General features: G+C 28.1%; 2 protein-coding genes across 4 annotated transcripts in view; one reads left to right on the top strand and one right to left on the bottom strand.

Annotated features, from left to right (window-relative positions):
* Positions 1-4,555, top strand: part of LOC130901943 (growth arrest-specific protein 2-like) — a 69,006-nt gene extending 64,451 nt beyond the window's left edge. For both annotated transcript variants that reach the window (XM_057813658.1, XM_057813657.1), the window contains exon 8: positions 12-4,555. In XM_057813658.1, coding sequence (XP_057669641.1) covers positions 12-209 — 198 coding nt within the window. In that variant the 3' untranslated portion in view covers positions 210-4,555. The remainder of the gene's footprint in view (positions 1-11) is intronic.
* Positions 4,556-5,570: 1,015 nt separating this feature from the next.
* Positions 5,571-17,811, bottom strand: LOC130901942 (septin-2). 2 transcript variants are annotated; one of them, XM_057813654.1, is made up of 8 exons: positions 17,587-17,811; positions 15,488-15,605; positions 15,284-15,426; positions 13,521-13,760; positions 10,639-10,902; positions 9,958-10,254; positions 9,489-9,651; positions 5,571-5,853 (listed from the first exon to the last, which is right to left on the bottom strand). In XM_057813654.1, exons 1-8 carry the CDS (start codon positions 17,614-17,616, stop codon positions 5,831-5,833), a joined length of 1,278 nt encoding a protein of 425 aa, XP_057669637.1. In that variant the 5' UTR covers positions 17,617-17,811; the 3' UTR covers positions 5,571-5,830. The 2 variants fall into 2 exon arrangements, with proteins under 2 accessions (XP_057669637.1, XP_057669639.1); XM_057813656.1 differs by having other exon boundaries at positions 5,571-9,651.
* Positions 17,812-18,625: the final 814 nt, after the last annotated feature.

The following is an 18,625-nucleotide window of genomic DNA, read 5'->3' as shown; positions in this document are numbered from 1 at the left end:
TTTTGTTACAGTTATTGAAAGGTCGCCACATGATGGTAAGAGTTGGAGGGGGATGGGATACTCTTGACCATTTCCTCCTACGTCACGATCCATGTCAAGTAAAAGTAGTCTCCAGAGAATCTCCAGATAGGCCTACCAATGCTTCCAAATACTTACATATCAGAGCCAAATACAGGAGTCCCCCACCCAGAGAATCTATTACTCGTTAATAATTGCTATTAAAAACCATATTAACGTTCACATTTTCAATTAAAAAAATGTTAAAAACGTGATTCTTTTCATCTTGTTAATTGAGGTAAAGTTCAGTTTGTTGTGGTAATTTCAAAAAGGCCAAGTTTGTAGGTTGGGCATTGATGGTTATGATTGAAATGTATGAATGATATGTCCGTAGAGTTTGTATGTCATAAGATTTTGATATTAATGTGACTCCTCGAACTAGAAAACTAGCACAAAAACGACTTTTTAATATCTTGACTTATTGAAACAGTGATTATTTTGTCGTACAGGATATCCAAGCAAATGATCAACTATTATGCCCATTACTGTTCTGTACTGATTGTATATCTTTTTAAATGATTATTAACAGATTATTGGAAATCACAAGTAATACTTTGGCTTCATTCCTTTGATAATTATATTTAAGAATGTGATTGTGAAGAGAAAACTAGAAACACGTTTTTACTACCCATGTAGGCTTATCGTTTGTTTTTGTTGTAATTTTTTGTTGTTACCCTTCAACGGGTACCACAATGTTGTATTAAAAAAGATCAATATTATTACTTGTTTCATTTCGAGGTAAACAAGCACCAAAATCTCTTGTTCATATTATTTCATACGTAACATTGTCGTACCGTTTAAATAGTTTGCAAAAACGGGAACACTTGCCATTTATCTGATAGTTATATACTATGTTTATACTAAAAAACTTAGTTTGACTGAACTTACATCATCATAATTGATACTACAAAATTTTGCAATAAGCAATAATGTAATTTTATAGATATTACACTTTAATTATGCCAGTAATAATTACTTAGTAATTTGATGAATATTTAAGTAACCTATAGCTTATTTTTTTGTTTAATTGAATGTAAACGTAAAGGCAAACAGTGTCGTTTCTTCAATTATAAAACAATTCTAAAGCTCAATTTTTCCATTACCAAGCAATTTCAACATCTCAAGCATAGGTATGAAAAATAAAAAGGTTTTCTGAAGAATAACTTTTTTAATTTTTCCGATGAAATTTTTATTCTAATGTAACGCCATCTATTAAAATAATCCAAATTTTGTAACAATAATTACTAAAACAACACTCGAACCAAATAGACAAATCAAATTTTGTCTACCCATCAAACTCTTATGTCCCAGGTCTAAGGTCCCAGAAATAAATTTAGCTTCCTACAATAGCATAGTTTGTAGGTTATATTTTTATACATCCTCAATTGATTTTATCATCTTTTAGTTTCTCTTTACTATCATCTAAATCATTCCTCTTCAATGTTGGTATTATTATTTAATGAGGAGCTGATGCTTTTTTGATTGTTCTGATTAACTTCTTTGGATTTCGAAATGTGCCAATTTCATATAATAATTTGTTATTAGGTAAAGCACTAAATCGCTTTATAATTATAATAAAGATCTTTCCTAGCTGCGAATTTTTAGAACTTTTAGGAATACTATTATTGTTATTGTTAATATTGAGTATTGATGCTGCATATTTTAAGGTTAAATTAACTTCTTAGTTATTCATACACACTGCTTTTGTTAACTTTTATATTATACAGAAATCATCTTTGAATATTAAAATTTTTTGAATCCATCTTTTCATATAGTGATTAAATTCAATTCAATAATCATAGAATCTACAACTGTGTACTACCACTGTTTAAAAATGTATTGAACAATGATTATTTAAAAGTATTGTATCTATTGTATGTAACTCGAATTGAAACATATCTATTTGGTGCTCTACAAGTTCTTAAATCTAAAACTAATCAAATAATACCATAATATTTTCACATAATGTTTAATATTATTTATTTGAAGAATTAAATTCAATTTGAGTTGAAAGAATTTTGAGTTTTTTTGTTATTTCTTAACGTGTAAGTTTTTAATAATTTTATAGATATGGGGGTATCAAGGATAATAAAATCTAATATATTTCAAATTGCAATATGATTAAATTTGATCCATGAAAGCTTTTAAAGCGTACTTTTCTTCAGATAAATCTAACCTCTAACCGAAATATATTTGAATTTTATATATTGATTTAGCTTTCATTCTCATACAACGTAATTACGTTTATCAAATGTTTAAAAAATTTCGTAATTATCAAGTTATATGATTGATTATGATTAATTTTTATTGTGTTACTGTACAAACGAATATAATTATACTGTGTGTTTTTTGCAGTTTGAACAGCATCATCTCATTAATGTTTTTGTAGACCGAGCTTCGTTTCTTTCATTAATTTCAAAAGTAATATTTCATAATTCTATAAAAATGTCCAATTCCACTCTACATTAATTAAGCGTCATGATAAGTGATAAAAAGGAACCCTTATATCAATGACATCATCTGACTTAGAAATTGATTGTACCAAATAACACAATAAAACGATTGAATAAATCTTGTAATTAGTAGAGTTATCCTTTGCCTTTACAATCCATTAAACAATATTTAATTTTTCAATCTAATATTGTGTAATATTCACCACTATATTCATAGCGCACCTGTGATTGACACTTGTCAATATTACTAATACCATGAACTGAAGAAACCTTAGATAAACGTCGTTTATGGGAAGTTAATCCACACATGAAGTCCACAGATGTCTCTAACACCCATAATGCAAATATTTGATTAGAGTTTGTTGTTTAGTTGAAGTGTTTTGAGATCTCCTTTGCAGAGTTGTGTACCAACATTAATAACGTATCTATCTCTACGCTTTACGCTGTGAAACCAATTCGTTAATGTTATTTACGTCACATAATCGTCTGATGTTTTCATTTCTGTCTCGCTCTAACAGTGTTTTTCCCAAGATCCGGATGAGAATTTTCATTTCTGTTGTCTTCAAGAGTTGTTTCATTTCTGGTGTTTCTGATCTTTATGGTGTATACGTTAGTACATGTCCGATTGTCGCTTTATAAATTCGTGCCTTGTTTTTTGTCTTAGATGTTTCTTCCGCCATACTACGCTCTGAAGACATCCCGCTACCTCATTTGCTCTAGCTACTTATCCTCTTACCTCGTCGTCTACATCTCCATAACAGGTTATGTCAATTCCAAAAAATTTGAATTTAATTATTCATATTATTTGACCTTCTAGTTCTAATTGGCATACAATGGACACTGTGAAATTAAAGATGTTTAATAATCTTTGAAGATCATCTTCATTTTCGGCATTGCATATCTTAACTTTTAAAACAAATATGATCATATTCTAACTCTTTTACTGCCTCTAAAACTATTGGTCGTTATCTTATTCATATTATGAAAAAATTATGTATAATTTTTCCAAAAATAATTTAATAGGAGATTTTAGCAGAAGCACTTAAGGGGGTTTTCTGGTCTAGAAGACTAAATTTTCGTTATTTTTGAAACTAACGTGAAAAACAATGAAAAAAATTTATCAATTTTTTTATATATTTATTGAATTTTTGAGAAATTAAAAAAATTCATTTATATACAGGCAGTTAAAGTGGGGGCCACAAAAAAAATGCCCTCGACATGGAATTTAATTTTTTTGTCCATTTTTTGGCACTGCGAATTTTTTAAAAATACTCCAAATTGATATTTTTTTAAATCCAAGGCAGACGCCATAGAGATATATATAAAAAAGATTTACAACAAACTAGAAAGAAATTGCTCGTGTAAAACTTGAGATATTATATCAACCACAAAAAAAGTAGTTTAGAGAAAGTATTCCAGTATCGCATCTCTAGAAATAATGTGAGTTATTAAAAATCTGATTAAGGACATATTCTTAAAGGTCTAAGATTTGAAAATATGCAAAAAAATCGATTTGTTTCAAATTTCTAAGCCAGAATACCCTCTTAATTTGTGTCTAATCCGTACCGATAGCTTAAAAACAAATTATAATGATCTAACTATTTCTAGTAACTAGAAAAAACAGCTCCTTTTAAATGAGAGCGCATCTTATTAGTCGGTTCATTAGATCTTCCAAAGGGAAACGTTTTTATTGCCAACATTATAATAGTTTCTAATATAGTAGAAATTCAAAATTTACATTCACCAATTTCACTTCAATAAACTGAAAAAAAAGTTATTAGAGATATCTGTAAAATCAAAGAATTATGAATAGATTGAGAAAGTTCACAACAACGTCGGTTTATCTAAGGAATTCTTAATTTATGCTAATACTAAATATAGGTAGAATATTTTGCCTACAATTATTAATTCTAGTGTATAAGTATAAAATAATCATTAGGTTAGGAGTTTTATACCAATTTCAATCTCAAGTTCAAATTAGGCACTAAGATTAGTTATATTACCGCATATTTGTATTATATTTATACAAAATAAAGATATTCACATTATTTTTCTATTTACTTTCAACTGTCCATATGAATTCAGGTGACGAATGCGAGACTGAAGATTAAATTTAGACACAGTGCCGGTTTTAGCACCAGCAGTACCCTGGGCGAGATTTCTACGGTATCTTTCAACTGCTGTTCAAATCTATACGAAAAAAAGGCAAAGCATTTATCAAGATAACCATTTTTTATATCCAAATAGTAGGAATGTCGAAATTTAATATGGATCCAATTTAACCTTGGATAACTTTTGAAGGATTGAATATATCAAAAAATTGTTAGAAAGCTTTTTTGTAAAGCGTTAAATTTTTTACAAGAATACATCTAGACAATTCCAAAATCTCGTGCCCATTGTGTGTTACAAAATTTCAAATTCCAAAAGAACGTTGTATATTGAAATGGGAAATGGAAATTAAAAACAAAATTCATTAAAAAAGTATTTACAACAATTCTATACATGTTTATAAAATATGATCTTTTTACACATTCATTTTTAGAATAACCTAGATTTTTCTTTATGTAACTTCCCATCCCTAAAAACGAAAAATAACGGAGGTATTTTGTAACAGTCCTTTATTTAACTTATGTATCAAGTAATTGTTTTTGTGTGCCAATGACCAGCGCTGTCGAGGCACGTTGAACTGAAATAAAAAATATAAAGTTTCGAAAGTTAAATATATAATTCACGAAGAAAAAAATACAAACTAAAAGCACATATTTTCGCAAATAATTTGCATTTTGTAAATTTCAAAAAGCTGTGGTAGAAGCTGAAAAAATTTTGTCGAAAATGATTTGATACCTACAATAAAAAACTGTTTATTTTTATCAAAGTATTGTTAAGGCGTTTTGTTCCTGATAACATGATTAACCAGTCCAATTTGATTTTTTCTTTGCGTTTTGTAATGATCGGTCAACTCAGTTTTTTGGGGGTGCGCCGCTCGCCTAAATACTGTTATATTAAATTTTTAGTTTAGGAAAAATAAAAATCAATTACGGTTTAATAAAAAAAATGTAATATCATTGAAATATATATTACGTTAAAACAGAAATGGGGTTTAAAATGATATAACTTTAAATACATACAAACACATTATTAATAAATATTACTTGTAGCTATGAATTATCTTAATTACTTTACTAATTTACTTTGGTACTTACACATATATTTTTTAAGTTATAATGAAACATTTAAAATTATACATTAAATGATAATATAATGGACGTACACGGTACAACAATGGTAACTTTTCTATTTATTCCATATAAATGGCATCTTCATAAAAATTTATTATGTAGTCCTAGAAAATAAAGAGACAGTATTAATACCGTAGCAAAAAATGTAAAGACCTCAATCCTTTAATACTATTGCAAAAAAATCCTATTTTGTGCTCCATGTTCATATCAAAAAATTTTTCATTATGTAATATTGATTTAAAATAAAAGATTCACATTTATATGTAATAAACAAAAAGTTGCACCATCTGATATTGAAGACAGCACTAATTTTTAAAAGTTAAAACTAGTAGAAAGATATCTACTAGTATATATGTGATTCCTAGAAGTGTCCTTATTTGGAACAAGCAAATTATGCCACTACCATTTTGTAAACTCAAAATTAATTTACTTATACTGCAATAACCAAAAAACAAGCTTGTTTATCATTTAATTTTGAAAAACTGACATAAGTAAATAAATATTATAATATAAACATGCTATTATTGATTACATTGTGGTAAAACTATGGTATAAAAATGCGCAAGATAGAAAATACAGGTAGCCTATGGATTAGATAGAGTTTCCTAAAAAGTCCTTATCCAATACCCTATCTCTAAATTTATTCTTAACAATTTAACAAATTATTACAATTATGGAAAAAATTGTTTTATGTCTTTAAGAATTAATAGTGAAGTAATTATTGTGTCACAAAGACATATAACCATGAAATCAATTAAATAAATGTAGACTTCCTATGGATTAAAATAATTAATTGAATATCTGGAGAGAATATTATAAAAAGAAAGTAATTAAAGAAGCTATGTTGATAAAGAACAAAAAATGAAGCGAATAAATCAGAAGAATATGTGTGAAATTTAATGACATTTCGATCAGTTAGAAAGAAGTGATAGCCATTTAAGAGGAGCTACTTTTGTTATTTTCAAAACAATTTCTTGTGTTAATTTATCATTTCTTTTTAATGAAAAAAAAATATTGTAAAAGCTCAGCAATCGCTTGAAAAGTGTTATCCGGAATCTACTCAATCGAAAAGAAACATTTGTTATTGGTTTACTGAATTTAAACATAGTCGTAGTAATGGTGAACGTTCTGGTCGTCCAATTGAGGTGGATACTCCAGAAAACATATTATTTGTATGGTTGGAGAAATGAGCACAGTTTGTATAAGAAAATTAGAAAATCTGGTTTTAGTACATAAAGTTCCTTGAAAATCATAAAACAAATGAAGCAAACAACATTTATTACAATCAGTGGCGAATCTACAGGGGGCTTTCGGGTTGCAGCCACCCTTAAACAGTCTAAGAAATTTTTTGCAAGAATGTAACATTTATACAAATATAATAAGTATGAAACTCGTAAATTATATTCATAAGCAAGAATGGCCTAATTTCATTACTACGTCTTCAATTGTATGTTACATTTAATTTTCATTCAGCACCCCCCTAAAAGAATACTAGATCCGCCACTGATTACAATGTTATATAAATAAAATGAAAATTATTGTTATTGAAATTTGCAACAAAAATTTGTGAAAAATATGTTTAAAATAGATGTCACATACACTAAGTTGAAAAGTTTTGTTAAGTACGTTGCAAAAATGCGGGAGGCGAATATTTTTCAATATTATATTTTTGTGCGCTGTTTTGTCAAATGATGTAAGTTGCTTTTATCGATTTTCATCAAATTCCATAACTTATCATATAAAAGTATACTAATAATTTATTTTTACTTTTATAGTGAATATTTACTAGCACACGAAATTACTACCAAAGAATTGGGTACTTGCTTCGTTTGAGAAAAAAATGGTTTTGGATAGCTTATATACAACTTTAATTATAATTCTTTTTAATTCTTTGATCAATATTTATAGAAAAAAAATTCAAAAAATTTGTAGGTAGTTTAAGCATTTCAGTAAAGCCGCCATATTACGTGACGTCATAGGTATAAAATAAACACTAAACATTCGATACAAAGTAAATACGACAGTTACTCTTTCGGTTATTCTAAAATTATTATCATTAAACTATGATTAATCTGAAGAATGGTATATAAATTGTGTTTTGTGCCAGGACGTAAACATACCTCAACTAAAACAATTGATAAAGTTTTCTTTATGATGCCAAGAAATTCGAATATACTACAAGAAAAATGATTTGAAAGTGTTGGTAGTTTTGTCGATCCTGGTGATGTAGTTATTTTTGTTGCCAGGATCATTTCAATGTAAGTAAAATTCAGATTCAAATTAATTTAATACTTTACAATAATTAAGTTTATTAGGCTTTCAATTTTAACGTGAATATTTTATAAACCGCTTTATTCTCATATTTTTTCAAATGTCAATTAAATATTTTACTTCCTGACATTATTTCATATCAAGAACTTATAAAATAAAAAAATAAATACTTTTTGAAAAATCCAAATACCCTATTATTGGGTATTTGGAACCATCTTTATTTACAAACATGATTACTATGAAAAAGAAAGGATTTTGAATGTTAGATTTTCTGGATTATAATAAAATTCAGATTCCAAATTCAATAAGAAAATTAATCTTCTGTCTCGTTATAGCATTCGGATAATGTATCTACAATTCCAAACTACAGATTCACTTCTTATTCTTTTAATGCTATGACCATATGGTCGAAACTATTACTACTGCTAAATGTGACAAAATATAAGCAGAATACTTTGCCTTCTAACAAGTGATATACCAATTTTTTATTTTTTGATGTTATCTGGACTAGATAACAAATAGGCAAATAGAGCACTATCCTACTGCACCATGAAGGTCTGAAGTTAACTTACTAATTGTTATAAAGCACTAAAGAATAAAGAATTCTTGTATCTCCGATGGAGAATATTATACATATTCCTTAGGTTAGCTACAACAATATATTAATAACCAATGAGGAATATTTGGTTTGGTAGACGAATGATCACAAGAAGACTATATCAAGAAAACAAATTTTTGAAATTAGGAAATTATAGAATCTAATATTTGTGGAGGTAATGACATGTCATCATCAAGTGACAAGGTAAATAATCAGTGGATTTGTATATAGATATAGAATAACTTTTTAATAACATACAAGGCATTTCAATATGAAACAGTATTAAATGCTTTTCTTCCATAACAAAACTGTGACTGATGTATCTGACCTGGATATATTCAAATGATTGTTACATGTGCAGCAGAGTCGTGTTGAAGCAGATGACTCATTAAACTATTCCCTCTGATTTATTGGATTCAATTTGAAGTTAATAAAAAGATTGTCTCCATTTAATTTCATGTATTATTTTCTATTAGACAAAACGAACAATTTCATTGTATCTAAACTGATCATTCTGGTTAGTTTTTGATGTATAAAGATACTTATTCATATTTAATTAAATGGAAGCATCTTAAATTACTCTAATTAATATATGTTTTATTTATTTTTATAAATTCACAAAATAATTTTTAGTACAAGATGATTCTAAACTTACATCATTCGCAAATGTGATCACAAAAAGCTGAATAAAACTTTGCAGAACTGCTCTAGGAATTTTATTTATGATAAACATTCATTTTAATATATATGTTTGTGCTAATTATTAATAGATATAGAGAAAACATATTCCAAGAACAGATCCAAATATTACATCTAAAATCTGTATAAAAGTACAAAAACATACAGCATTGTTATCTTATTTTTTCTTACTTTTGCCTAGCGTGAGTGTGTGATGACTTTGTCCCATTTGTTGATACTGAGATTTTCGTCTGTTGAATTCCACAATTTCATCTTCTAATTTCTTGCGAGAATCTTCAATTTTTTTCTTTTCTTCAGTATGATCTTTTTTAAGTTTGTCAAATTTAGCATGGAGCTAAAATGAAATCAATTATTTTATAGAATCACAGAAAGAAACCTACATAGTTATTTAACAGCGTATTACCAACAAAACTCCTATTATTTTATCGAAATCAAAGGTGGTTCAATTAATACTAGTTGAATGATAAGTAATAATTTATAAACATAATTATATATTAAGCAAAGCCATTAATATATATATATATATATATATATATATATATATATATATATATATATATATATATATATATATATATATATATATATATATATATATATAATATGAATAAAATATTATATTGTATACAACTAAACTTACATCTTTCTCGGCATCCTTCAATTCAGCCTCTTTTTCTTTGACCCTTACTACAAACATTTGTCTCATTTCATCCTCTTTCTGCTGCAGTTCTTGTAAATGTGTAGACCTTTTAGCTTCGAAAGTTTGTTGAAAACTGACAGGTTTGTTATCTTCATCTACATCACTAAGACCCATTTGTTCCAAACGCTTTTTTCTGTACAATTCATAGTGCCTGCAGTGAGTTTTTTCCCGCATATCTTCCATATTAGTACGGATCAGCATTTCCCGAAGTTTTACGAAATCACAATGAGATTCATTCTAGAACAAATTTTACAATAGGGAGTATAATATTATTACACACAGTTTCCTTGAGCAGCTACATTCGATTTAACAAAGTACATACTTCAAGCTTCCAAAAATACTGTTAGAAAAGCAACTCTCTAATTACACAATTCAAATACAGAATGAAAAATATAAGTGATGAAAAAAAATAGTTGAAATATACGAATGAAATAGAGCTGCTAAAGAAATTAGATGAATAAAAAAATACAGATATAAAACTAATTTATTGAAAATGTAAAATTTCAATATTCATAAAATAAATTTAGTACTTAATCCAATAAATATGAAGGAATTGGAATGTAACATATACTATGTATTGAAAACTTTTTGGGTGAACATAATAACTATAAAAGAACTTACTTCAACTTGTACAGTACCCCATGGATACTGTCGTGCTCGAACCATCTTATTTCCTACTTTGATCAAATCAGTACTACCAATTACAGCAAACGGTATATGTGAGTTCATAGTAGAGTTAATATCTGAAACAGATTCGTCATCGACTGGAAATTCATAGATGGAGACACCATTATTTTGTAACTCGGCGATTATTTTCGATTTGAATTTTTGCAACTCAGTTTTGGAAATTGTGTCAGCTTTTGCGATTATTGGTATTACATTTACCTAAAAAGAAACCACATCAGAAAAGAACTTTACCAAAAAATATTTATAAAAAGTATCTCTATTGTGACAAGTGTTGGGGGTGTAACATGCCATTTGACTTGTTACGTTTTTCTTCAAACATTTTAAATATTACTTAGTTCGCGTATGGTGACAAAGTAGACACTTCTGTTTTATTTATTCTAACATTTCAGTTTTTTATCGACCTCCCAATCCATTCGAAGAATTCAATAAAGTTCAAATTTCGTTGTTTAAACTTCCTCTATCTATCTACACTATAAAAGTCTTACAATAAAAATGAAATTACTAAAATTTGTTGTGATATTATTCTTTATATTCGCTGGTAAGTTTTTCTTAATCTTTTTAACGTTGCTTTTTAAATAGTGCTCACAACATTCCATTTATCTTTATCAATTCCCTTTTGTTTTAAGCAAGTTTTGTATTTTTTGTGTAAATTCATATTTTCTATTTATCTCTATAAATAAATGAATAAAGAACATTGTATCCATAACTCAAATAAATAATCATACTGATTACCAACAATGCGAATGAAATGTCGTATTAGACATAGGTTATGATGTAAATAGAGTTTCCAACTATTCTGTTTTAAACAGTATTATACTGTTTTTCACTAAATGGTACTTTTTACTGTTGAACAAACATAAAATAGTGTTTTCAACATCAAAATGCAAACCCCTTATTATGTGATAAACTTAGATGCTCACACAAATTTGCTTTTAATTAGGCAAAGGGCGCTCACTGCTCAGTGCAGCGCAACAACAAACAAACAAACTGAGTTTATCAACGAATCTGTCAATGTGAAATATTCAATATTAATGTCCCGAGTGCATGTCAAATTGTCGATAATTTAATTTTCTCGAGTGCGCGAATGCGCACGAGAGGAAATTATGAGACAATTTGACATGCACGAGAGGGCATTTTGGCAGACTATTTCCTGAGAAAAATTTAATTTAAAATAAACTTAATTCTGTGTTTAAAATTTGTTATTCTTTAAATTATAATAAGAAGTGGTGGAAGCAGCATAGAAACACCATCGTCGGCCTCCAGTAAAGTTGTATATTCTAATTGCATTTTCAATAATTGTTCCTTTTCTTAAAATATAAAATTAAAACCAAATGATGTTTATTAATCCTAGACGAAAATTTGGCACTAGTGCAAATTATCGATAATTTGCACTAGTGCAGTATTATCGCTGAAATTTGATCGTTGCTAGGTAAACATAAAATATTACAGCTTTTTGGTTGGCTTAAATTTTTCGAAGGAAATAGTCAATATTAATGTCCCGAGTGCATGTCAAATTGTCGATAATTTAATTTTCTCGAGTGCACGAATGCGCACAAGAGGAAATTATGAGACAATTTGACATGCACGAGAGGGCATTTTGGCAGACTATTTCCTGAGAAAAATTTAATTTAAAATAAACTTAATTCTGTGTTTAAAATTTGTTATTCTTTAAATTATACCGTAGTTGACGATCATCATATTGGCATTGAATTGGTATCTACGGTAACTTATTGACAACAGTTTTGTTCGTGAAAAAATATTTCAAAATGAGTTTACATCCTAGACGAAAATTTGGCACTAGTGCAAATTATCGATAATTTGCACTAGTGCAGTATTATCGCTGAAATTTGATCGTTGCTAGGTAAACATAAAATATTACAGCTTTTTGGTTGGCTTAAATTTTTCGAAGGAAATAGTCAAGAATATCACTCAGTGACAGACATGCGAGTGTGTGCGCTCTCAGAACATAACCTTGTTTCGCAAGGACCTTGTTTTTGTTTTACAACTTTAATAAAATTATAGTAATAAGGCATAAAACGACACACAGGAACTCGTTGGCTATCTCTTCTACCAGCAATTGATACAATTTTACTTAATTTGTAACTATACTTTATTTTTTGTAAAAAAAAGTTGGCAAAATTAGGTGTTTGAAAATGCTACAAAAAATCTCAAATAAAGGTAAGTCGAAGCATTATGGATTGTTTGCCATTACTATAGAGCTTCCTCACACACACATGTATTTATCAAAAGTACATAATTATATTCTCGATAAAAACAAACAGTTTTGTGATTTCACATTTTCTGTTATCTTTAATTTCACATTAATAAAATGTAATCAGTTGCAGTTGCATGGTGAAGATTTATAGTTAAGTAAATAAATATACAAGATTGCTCATATTAATTTCTAGAATCGAATATCCTAGCCTAACTAAAATTGAAAAATATGGGTGTCTATTAGACACTTATAAGTGGATCTAATATTTACATTATCAGCCTTTTATTTTTATAATGTTGGCAACTAAGTACTTTCATTTTTTACTGATAGGTAGCCTTGATTTAGTTTTTTTAATAACTTATGTTAGTGCTGTACTTTGCAGTTTGCAACGTTCATGTTTATGGAGCTGATATATATATGATATTTATTTGCATTACTGTGTATACAAGAATAAACAATAATTTTTATATGCAGTAATAACTATTAAAATTGATGTAATCTTAATGGACAAATGAAAAAAGGTTGAGTTATAAAATGTAATTTTGAATAACAGAACTGGTTAAATAGCGGATTATACTGAAATTATTATTGTATTACTTACTTTTTGATCTAGCTGCTTCATACAAACCAAATCAATCGATTTCAATCCATGTCCTGTGGGGCAGATGAAATACAAACATGCATGAATGCGGGTATCATGGAAAGTAGAAAGAGACCTCTTTATTTTCAATTCTTCTTGTAAATAATTTTCAAACTGCGCATCTATATAATCTACTATAGCTTTAAAACTGTTTTCTTTATTAATTTGATCCCCATAACCAACAGTATCCACTATAGTTAACTACAACAGAAGAGCTTGCATTAAATTTTGTTTAAAAATAAAAACATTATCAAGCATAAAGCTATAAAACCCAATTTTTAGGACATTCGGTCTTGTATGGGTCAAATAGAAAGAATACTTCAATTCTTTTAAAGGGGTGTTCTGGTCTAGAAGCCTAAATTTTATGTATTTTTGAAATCAATGTAAAGGAAAATGTAAAACGTTTTCACTGTCCATTTTTTTATATATTTAAGATTGACTTTTCAAGAATATAAAAAAAATGTATAAATAAATTAGAATTTCAATAAATTACGGGTCGATAAAGTGCGAGTTCCAAAAAAAAACTGTGCAACCTGGTTGTGATTGTAGTGATTTAGTACAAAAAAATTTGAAAAATTCCTAGTCTGTAAAAAATTATCAATTTTCTTGCCCCTTTTTCAAGACTTTTCGAATTTTTTAAAAATACTGAAAGTTGATTTTTTTTAATTCAAGGCAGAGGCGATAGAGAGATATATTAAAAAATATTTTCACCAAATTTCAGAGTACTTGGTCGGGTAGAACTTGAGATATCATTTCAACTACTTCAAAAAAAGTAGTTTCGGAAAAACGGATTGAAAGTTTGAGAAACAATTCCCGTAGAATTACTTGTTCCACTCGGCTGGCTTAGACACTATGTCTAAAAAGAACATCTACTTAAGGTTGCTTGACAATGAACATGACATATATGCAGATTGTGATTGGCTATTCACTTAAAATGTCAATTGCAATTTTTACCTAGTAACTACTATATTTTAATCAGTGAATTGTGATAGGGTTGAACAGTATATGTTTTGAAATAAATATAAGTAACGAACCAGCGAGCAGAATCTATGATAGAATTGTGGTAAGTAGCTCTTAAACAAATCCCTCATATAACATGACCAGATACTCTTAGAAAATGGCAATGGATGAAATACATCCACTTATATTTATTGTTTACTCGAGATAGTGTAACTCAGTTGTTGATTTAAGGATATTCTGCTTTAAATGCATACCCAAACATTAAAGTATAGTGAGATCTAATTATTGTTACTAATTCATCTCCGCCCTGTAGCCGATCCTGCTTGGATACAGTGGAATTCTGAAATTCGGCGAAGGTGCCGCCTTTGATGAATTACCTGTAATCCATTTGAGCTTTGTTTTTATAGCAAAGCGGTTTATTTACATTGTTTCTTTTGAATAATTTCTAGGAAGGTCTATTTAATTATTTGTTTTGTTTCTTTATTTTTCTGAAACTTTTGACATATATAAGGAGTTTCTGGAGCGCAGTTAGTTAGGTTATAATAAATAGTTGTAGTGAACAGAACGATTTAGCAAAGTAATTAAAGAATTTAAATAAATTATTTTAGTTAGTGATAGTGATGAGTGAATTATTGCTCCATGTCAAGTGGACTTTAATGTATTATAAACAATGAGCAGCAACAATTTTTGCATGATCTAATTTACATTGAATTTATTTAAATATAAATGTACCATTAATTTTAATAATCCAATGTTCACATTACCTTGAGTCTTACATTACTTTCTTGTAGTTCATATGTGTGAGCTTTCAGTTTGACAGTAGGTAGAGAGTGTGGGCTTGGAGACGATTCAAAATTTGTATTAAAAAGAGAATTCATCAAAGTCGATTTGCCCAAACCGGTTTCTCCTAAAAAGTCAAAATACAAAATAAATAATGATCAATTTATTTACTCAAAAAAACTTCATACCAATACACATAATATTGAAAATAAAACCATTCTGGACGCTCTTTGAAACCAATTGGTCAGGTAGGGAGTCAAAGCCAACATGACCAGAAAGCATTAAATTCCTTATTTGAGCTTCAATCTGGAAAAAATTTAATATATATTATGAATATTGACCTAGAAAGCGAGGTTTCATTAAAAATCTGGAAAGGAAGTCCCCCACCCTAAAACAATATGTAATTAATAAATGTTGAAAAAAGTGCTTTTCTGCAAAGCAAAGCACTAATATGTACTATATTTATAATACTGTGAAAAATTATTGTACACAATAGTTTGTTTAGGTTTGGTGAGAATAACTATTCAAATTGTTAAACAAGTACAAAAGTCGCCGCACACTCCGCGCGAGAGAATATAGCACATATTTTACTGTTAGTAAATATTAACAAAAATCTTATTTCATAAAAGGAAGTTTCTGTGAAAAATAAAACAAGAAACTTTCAATGATTTCATTCATTTAATAATTTGGTCCTCATTATTTCTTGACAATTCTCAAAATATTGACGTCGATTAATGTTGATTCGCGTTAATTCATATCATTTGTTATCATTTTTTGCAAATAATCCAAAAATTTCTTTCTTTTCGTCACATATGCAGCTATACAGGAGGTGAATGCAAAAAAAACTAGCTCATTACATGTTTCTTGTGAGGAGATATCGCTGCTACAGGCAGACACATGGATAAAACACTAGTGATAGCGCATTTTTTGTAAAAAAGGCACTAAACATTTTCAAACTTTAATATATGTAAGACTTATGGGTGGTTCCACTTATAAATATACTGAATAGGTGAGTATATAAAAATAGTTTCATCAAAAACCTTTTCCACTTTTGACACTTATTGAGTTTTTATTTTGTTCATGAAAAAAGAAAAAACTAAGTGATAATATAATACTATTCTTTTCCTGATACCTCAATCAAGAATGTGATAATTTATAAATTAAACTTCCATATTTACAATCACATGAATGCTTTCATTAGAACAATTGAATAAATTTATCATGCAATTTATATAAATAAAATTACAAGAAAGATAAAGCAGATATTAATGACCACACACCACAAAGTATAAATAATGAGTTCATAGATAAATAATAGATTAGTAAACAGAACAAATTATAATATTTAAATTTTAATAATAAACAAATAAAATAGTTCACAAAGGTATGTCCTTGAAACTTCAATATTTCAATAATGTTTACTAACTAGTTTGTAATATGTACTTCTATGTTAACAAAAGAAATATAACTAAATTATCAGTACAAAATCAAAATCAAAACTATGTTCAAAATAAAAATTCAACATGCAATTGAAATTAAATCAAAATTCAACTTCATTCAAGGGTCCATTCTTTGTATTATTATTATTAAGTAGTCAATTATCTATATTGAGAAATGTGGAGCCTTTATGTTCACAAATTTTATTGCACAATTTCTCATGACAACATTAAAATCAGAACCTTCCCTTGCCAAGGAAATCTTTAAATATTTTATTTATGATTACAAAAGGAAGTAAAACCTAATTTTATTGTTATTTTTTATTAATCATAATCGTCAATCCTTAAAAAGAATATATTAGGTAACTAACTTTCTCCCAATTTAAAAATATCATTAAAAAATTCATTATAATAAAGTTGTGGGATTCAAACTGCAAAGTTAAAACAACTAGATTTAAAGAACAATAAATGGAATATTGAGTTCAATAAAGATTAAATTCGAATACTTTTAAGGTGTCTTTAACAAACAACATAACTGTAATCAATTTATTGAAATGCATATCAAAAAATGCCCGATATATGTAGGTAAATGGGTAACCCAGAAACTTTTATTGGACAAAATAAGGTCTCGTTAATATTTGGAAATTTGTAGCTAGAATCTTCCACCCACTTTTTACTGACAACTAACAAATTTATTGTAATATATAATACAACATAGACATCAATACCAAAGGCTCCAAAAATATTAATATTTTAAGACATGTTTATTATCTGATAAGATTTCAAGGAAACACCCTACATTTGTTTATAGTGAATCACACTGCACATTATAATGTCAAAGAAATACTTACAGGAGCAGCATCTACATCAACTGGAGCCATGGTAGTTTAATAACACTCAGAATTAGAATGATTAGGTTTTCAACTTTCTATTTTTGGAATAAATAGGTTTACCGTTCGTTTCCGTAGTGAAACTCAAATTATGACAACAAATTCTCTCAACATACTAACGTCATTTTGTCTTTCAAATAACTGACGCACACAGGAAAGAAGAGCAACGTTGCCAAATGCAATTGTGAGTACTTGTTCCACTTTCATGTCTATTTAAAGAGCATCCTTGAACATAGATAAACTAATTGAAGTTGTGGTCTAATATAGAGTTATAGAGTATGTATTACTTTTTGGTACTGGATATCAAGGACGTTATTTAACACGCTCATAGACAATAGTTCAACTGATGAATATAAATTTAAAGTTCAAATGTCAACTATTGGATGGCTTTAGATGGCATTAACCTGTAAGTTACAATAATTATCCTTATTTTCTATGTAATAGAAATAAGGAATAAGGAAATAGAAATAAGGAATATGGAAATAAAAGTAATGTAGTATAGTTATCATATATTTTATTCTGTTTATTTGAATTTTCTATTTATTCAGGAATCTCAGCTCTGTATTAAGAAACAATGCTGTACCTGAGTAACTAATGTTATCATACATTTTGTCTGAAAATATACACAATAACCATAAAATGAGTTGAAAAAAACGGTGAAGCGTACGTAAAAAAATTGGGACAAACTTTTACAATGACATCAGTGTTCACTAGATTCTCATACTATTTTGACCGTTTGGCAACATGATGAAAACATACTGATGTAAATAGCGATATGTGGTTTAGTTCTAAAATGTTCACTTTCGATGTCTTTATATTTATATTGGAGATCAAATAGAAGCCTCCAACCTCCAAACAACAACATAGTGCCCCAATTGAAGGTCGTGAATCTTCAACTTGCTATAATCATGTATAAAATTTTTGCTTAGTAAAAGATTATTATTTAAATAACAATCATATAAATATTGAAACGGTTAATACCAATGATGTTTTAACGGAT

This window comes from Diorhabda carinulata, chromosome X (assembly GCF_026250575.1).
Source record: "Diorhabda carinulata isolate Delta chromosome X, icDioCari1.1, whole genome shotgun sequence".
Lineage (NCBI taxonomy): Eukaryota > Metazoa > Arthropoda > Insecta > Coleoptera > Chrysomelidae > Diorhabda > Diorhabda carinulata.
Note: the sequence above shows the minus strand (reverse complement) of the source record. Positions and strands in the feature narration are given on the sequence as shown.

Excerpts from the sequence above, each read along its gene's own strand:
- LOC130901942 (XM_057813654.1), bottom strand. The coding sequence starts at position 17,616 with ATGGCTCCAGTTGATGTAGATGCTGCTCCT. Across the intron at positions 10,255-10,638 it reads GGGGTACTGTACAAGTTGAA|AATGAATCTCATTGTGATTT; the intron begins GTAAGTTCTTTT and ends AATTTGTTCTAG. Across the intron at positions 5,854-9,488 it reads CACACTCACGCTAGGCAAAA|GACTACATAATAAATTTTTA; the intron begins GTAAGAAAAAAT and ends TTTATTTTCTAG.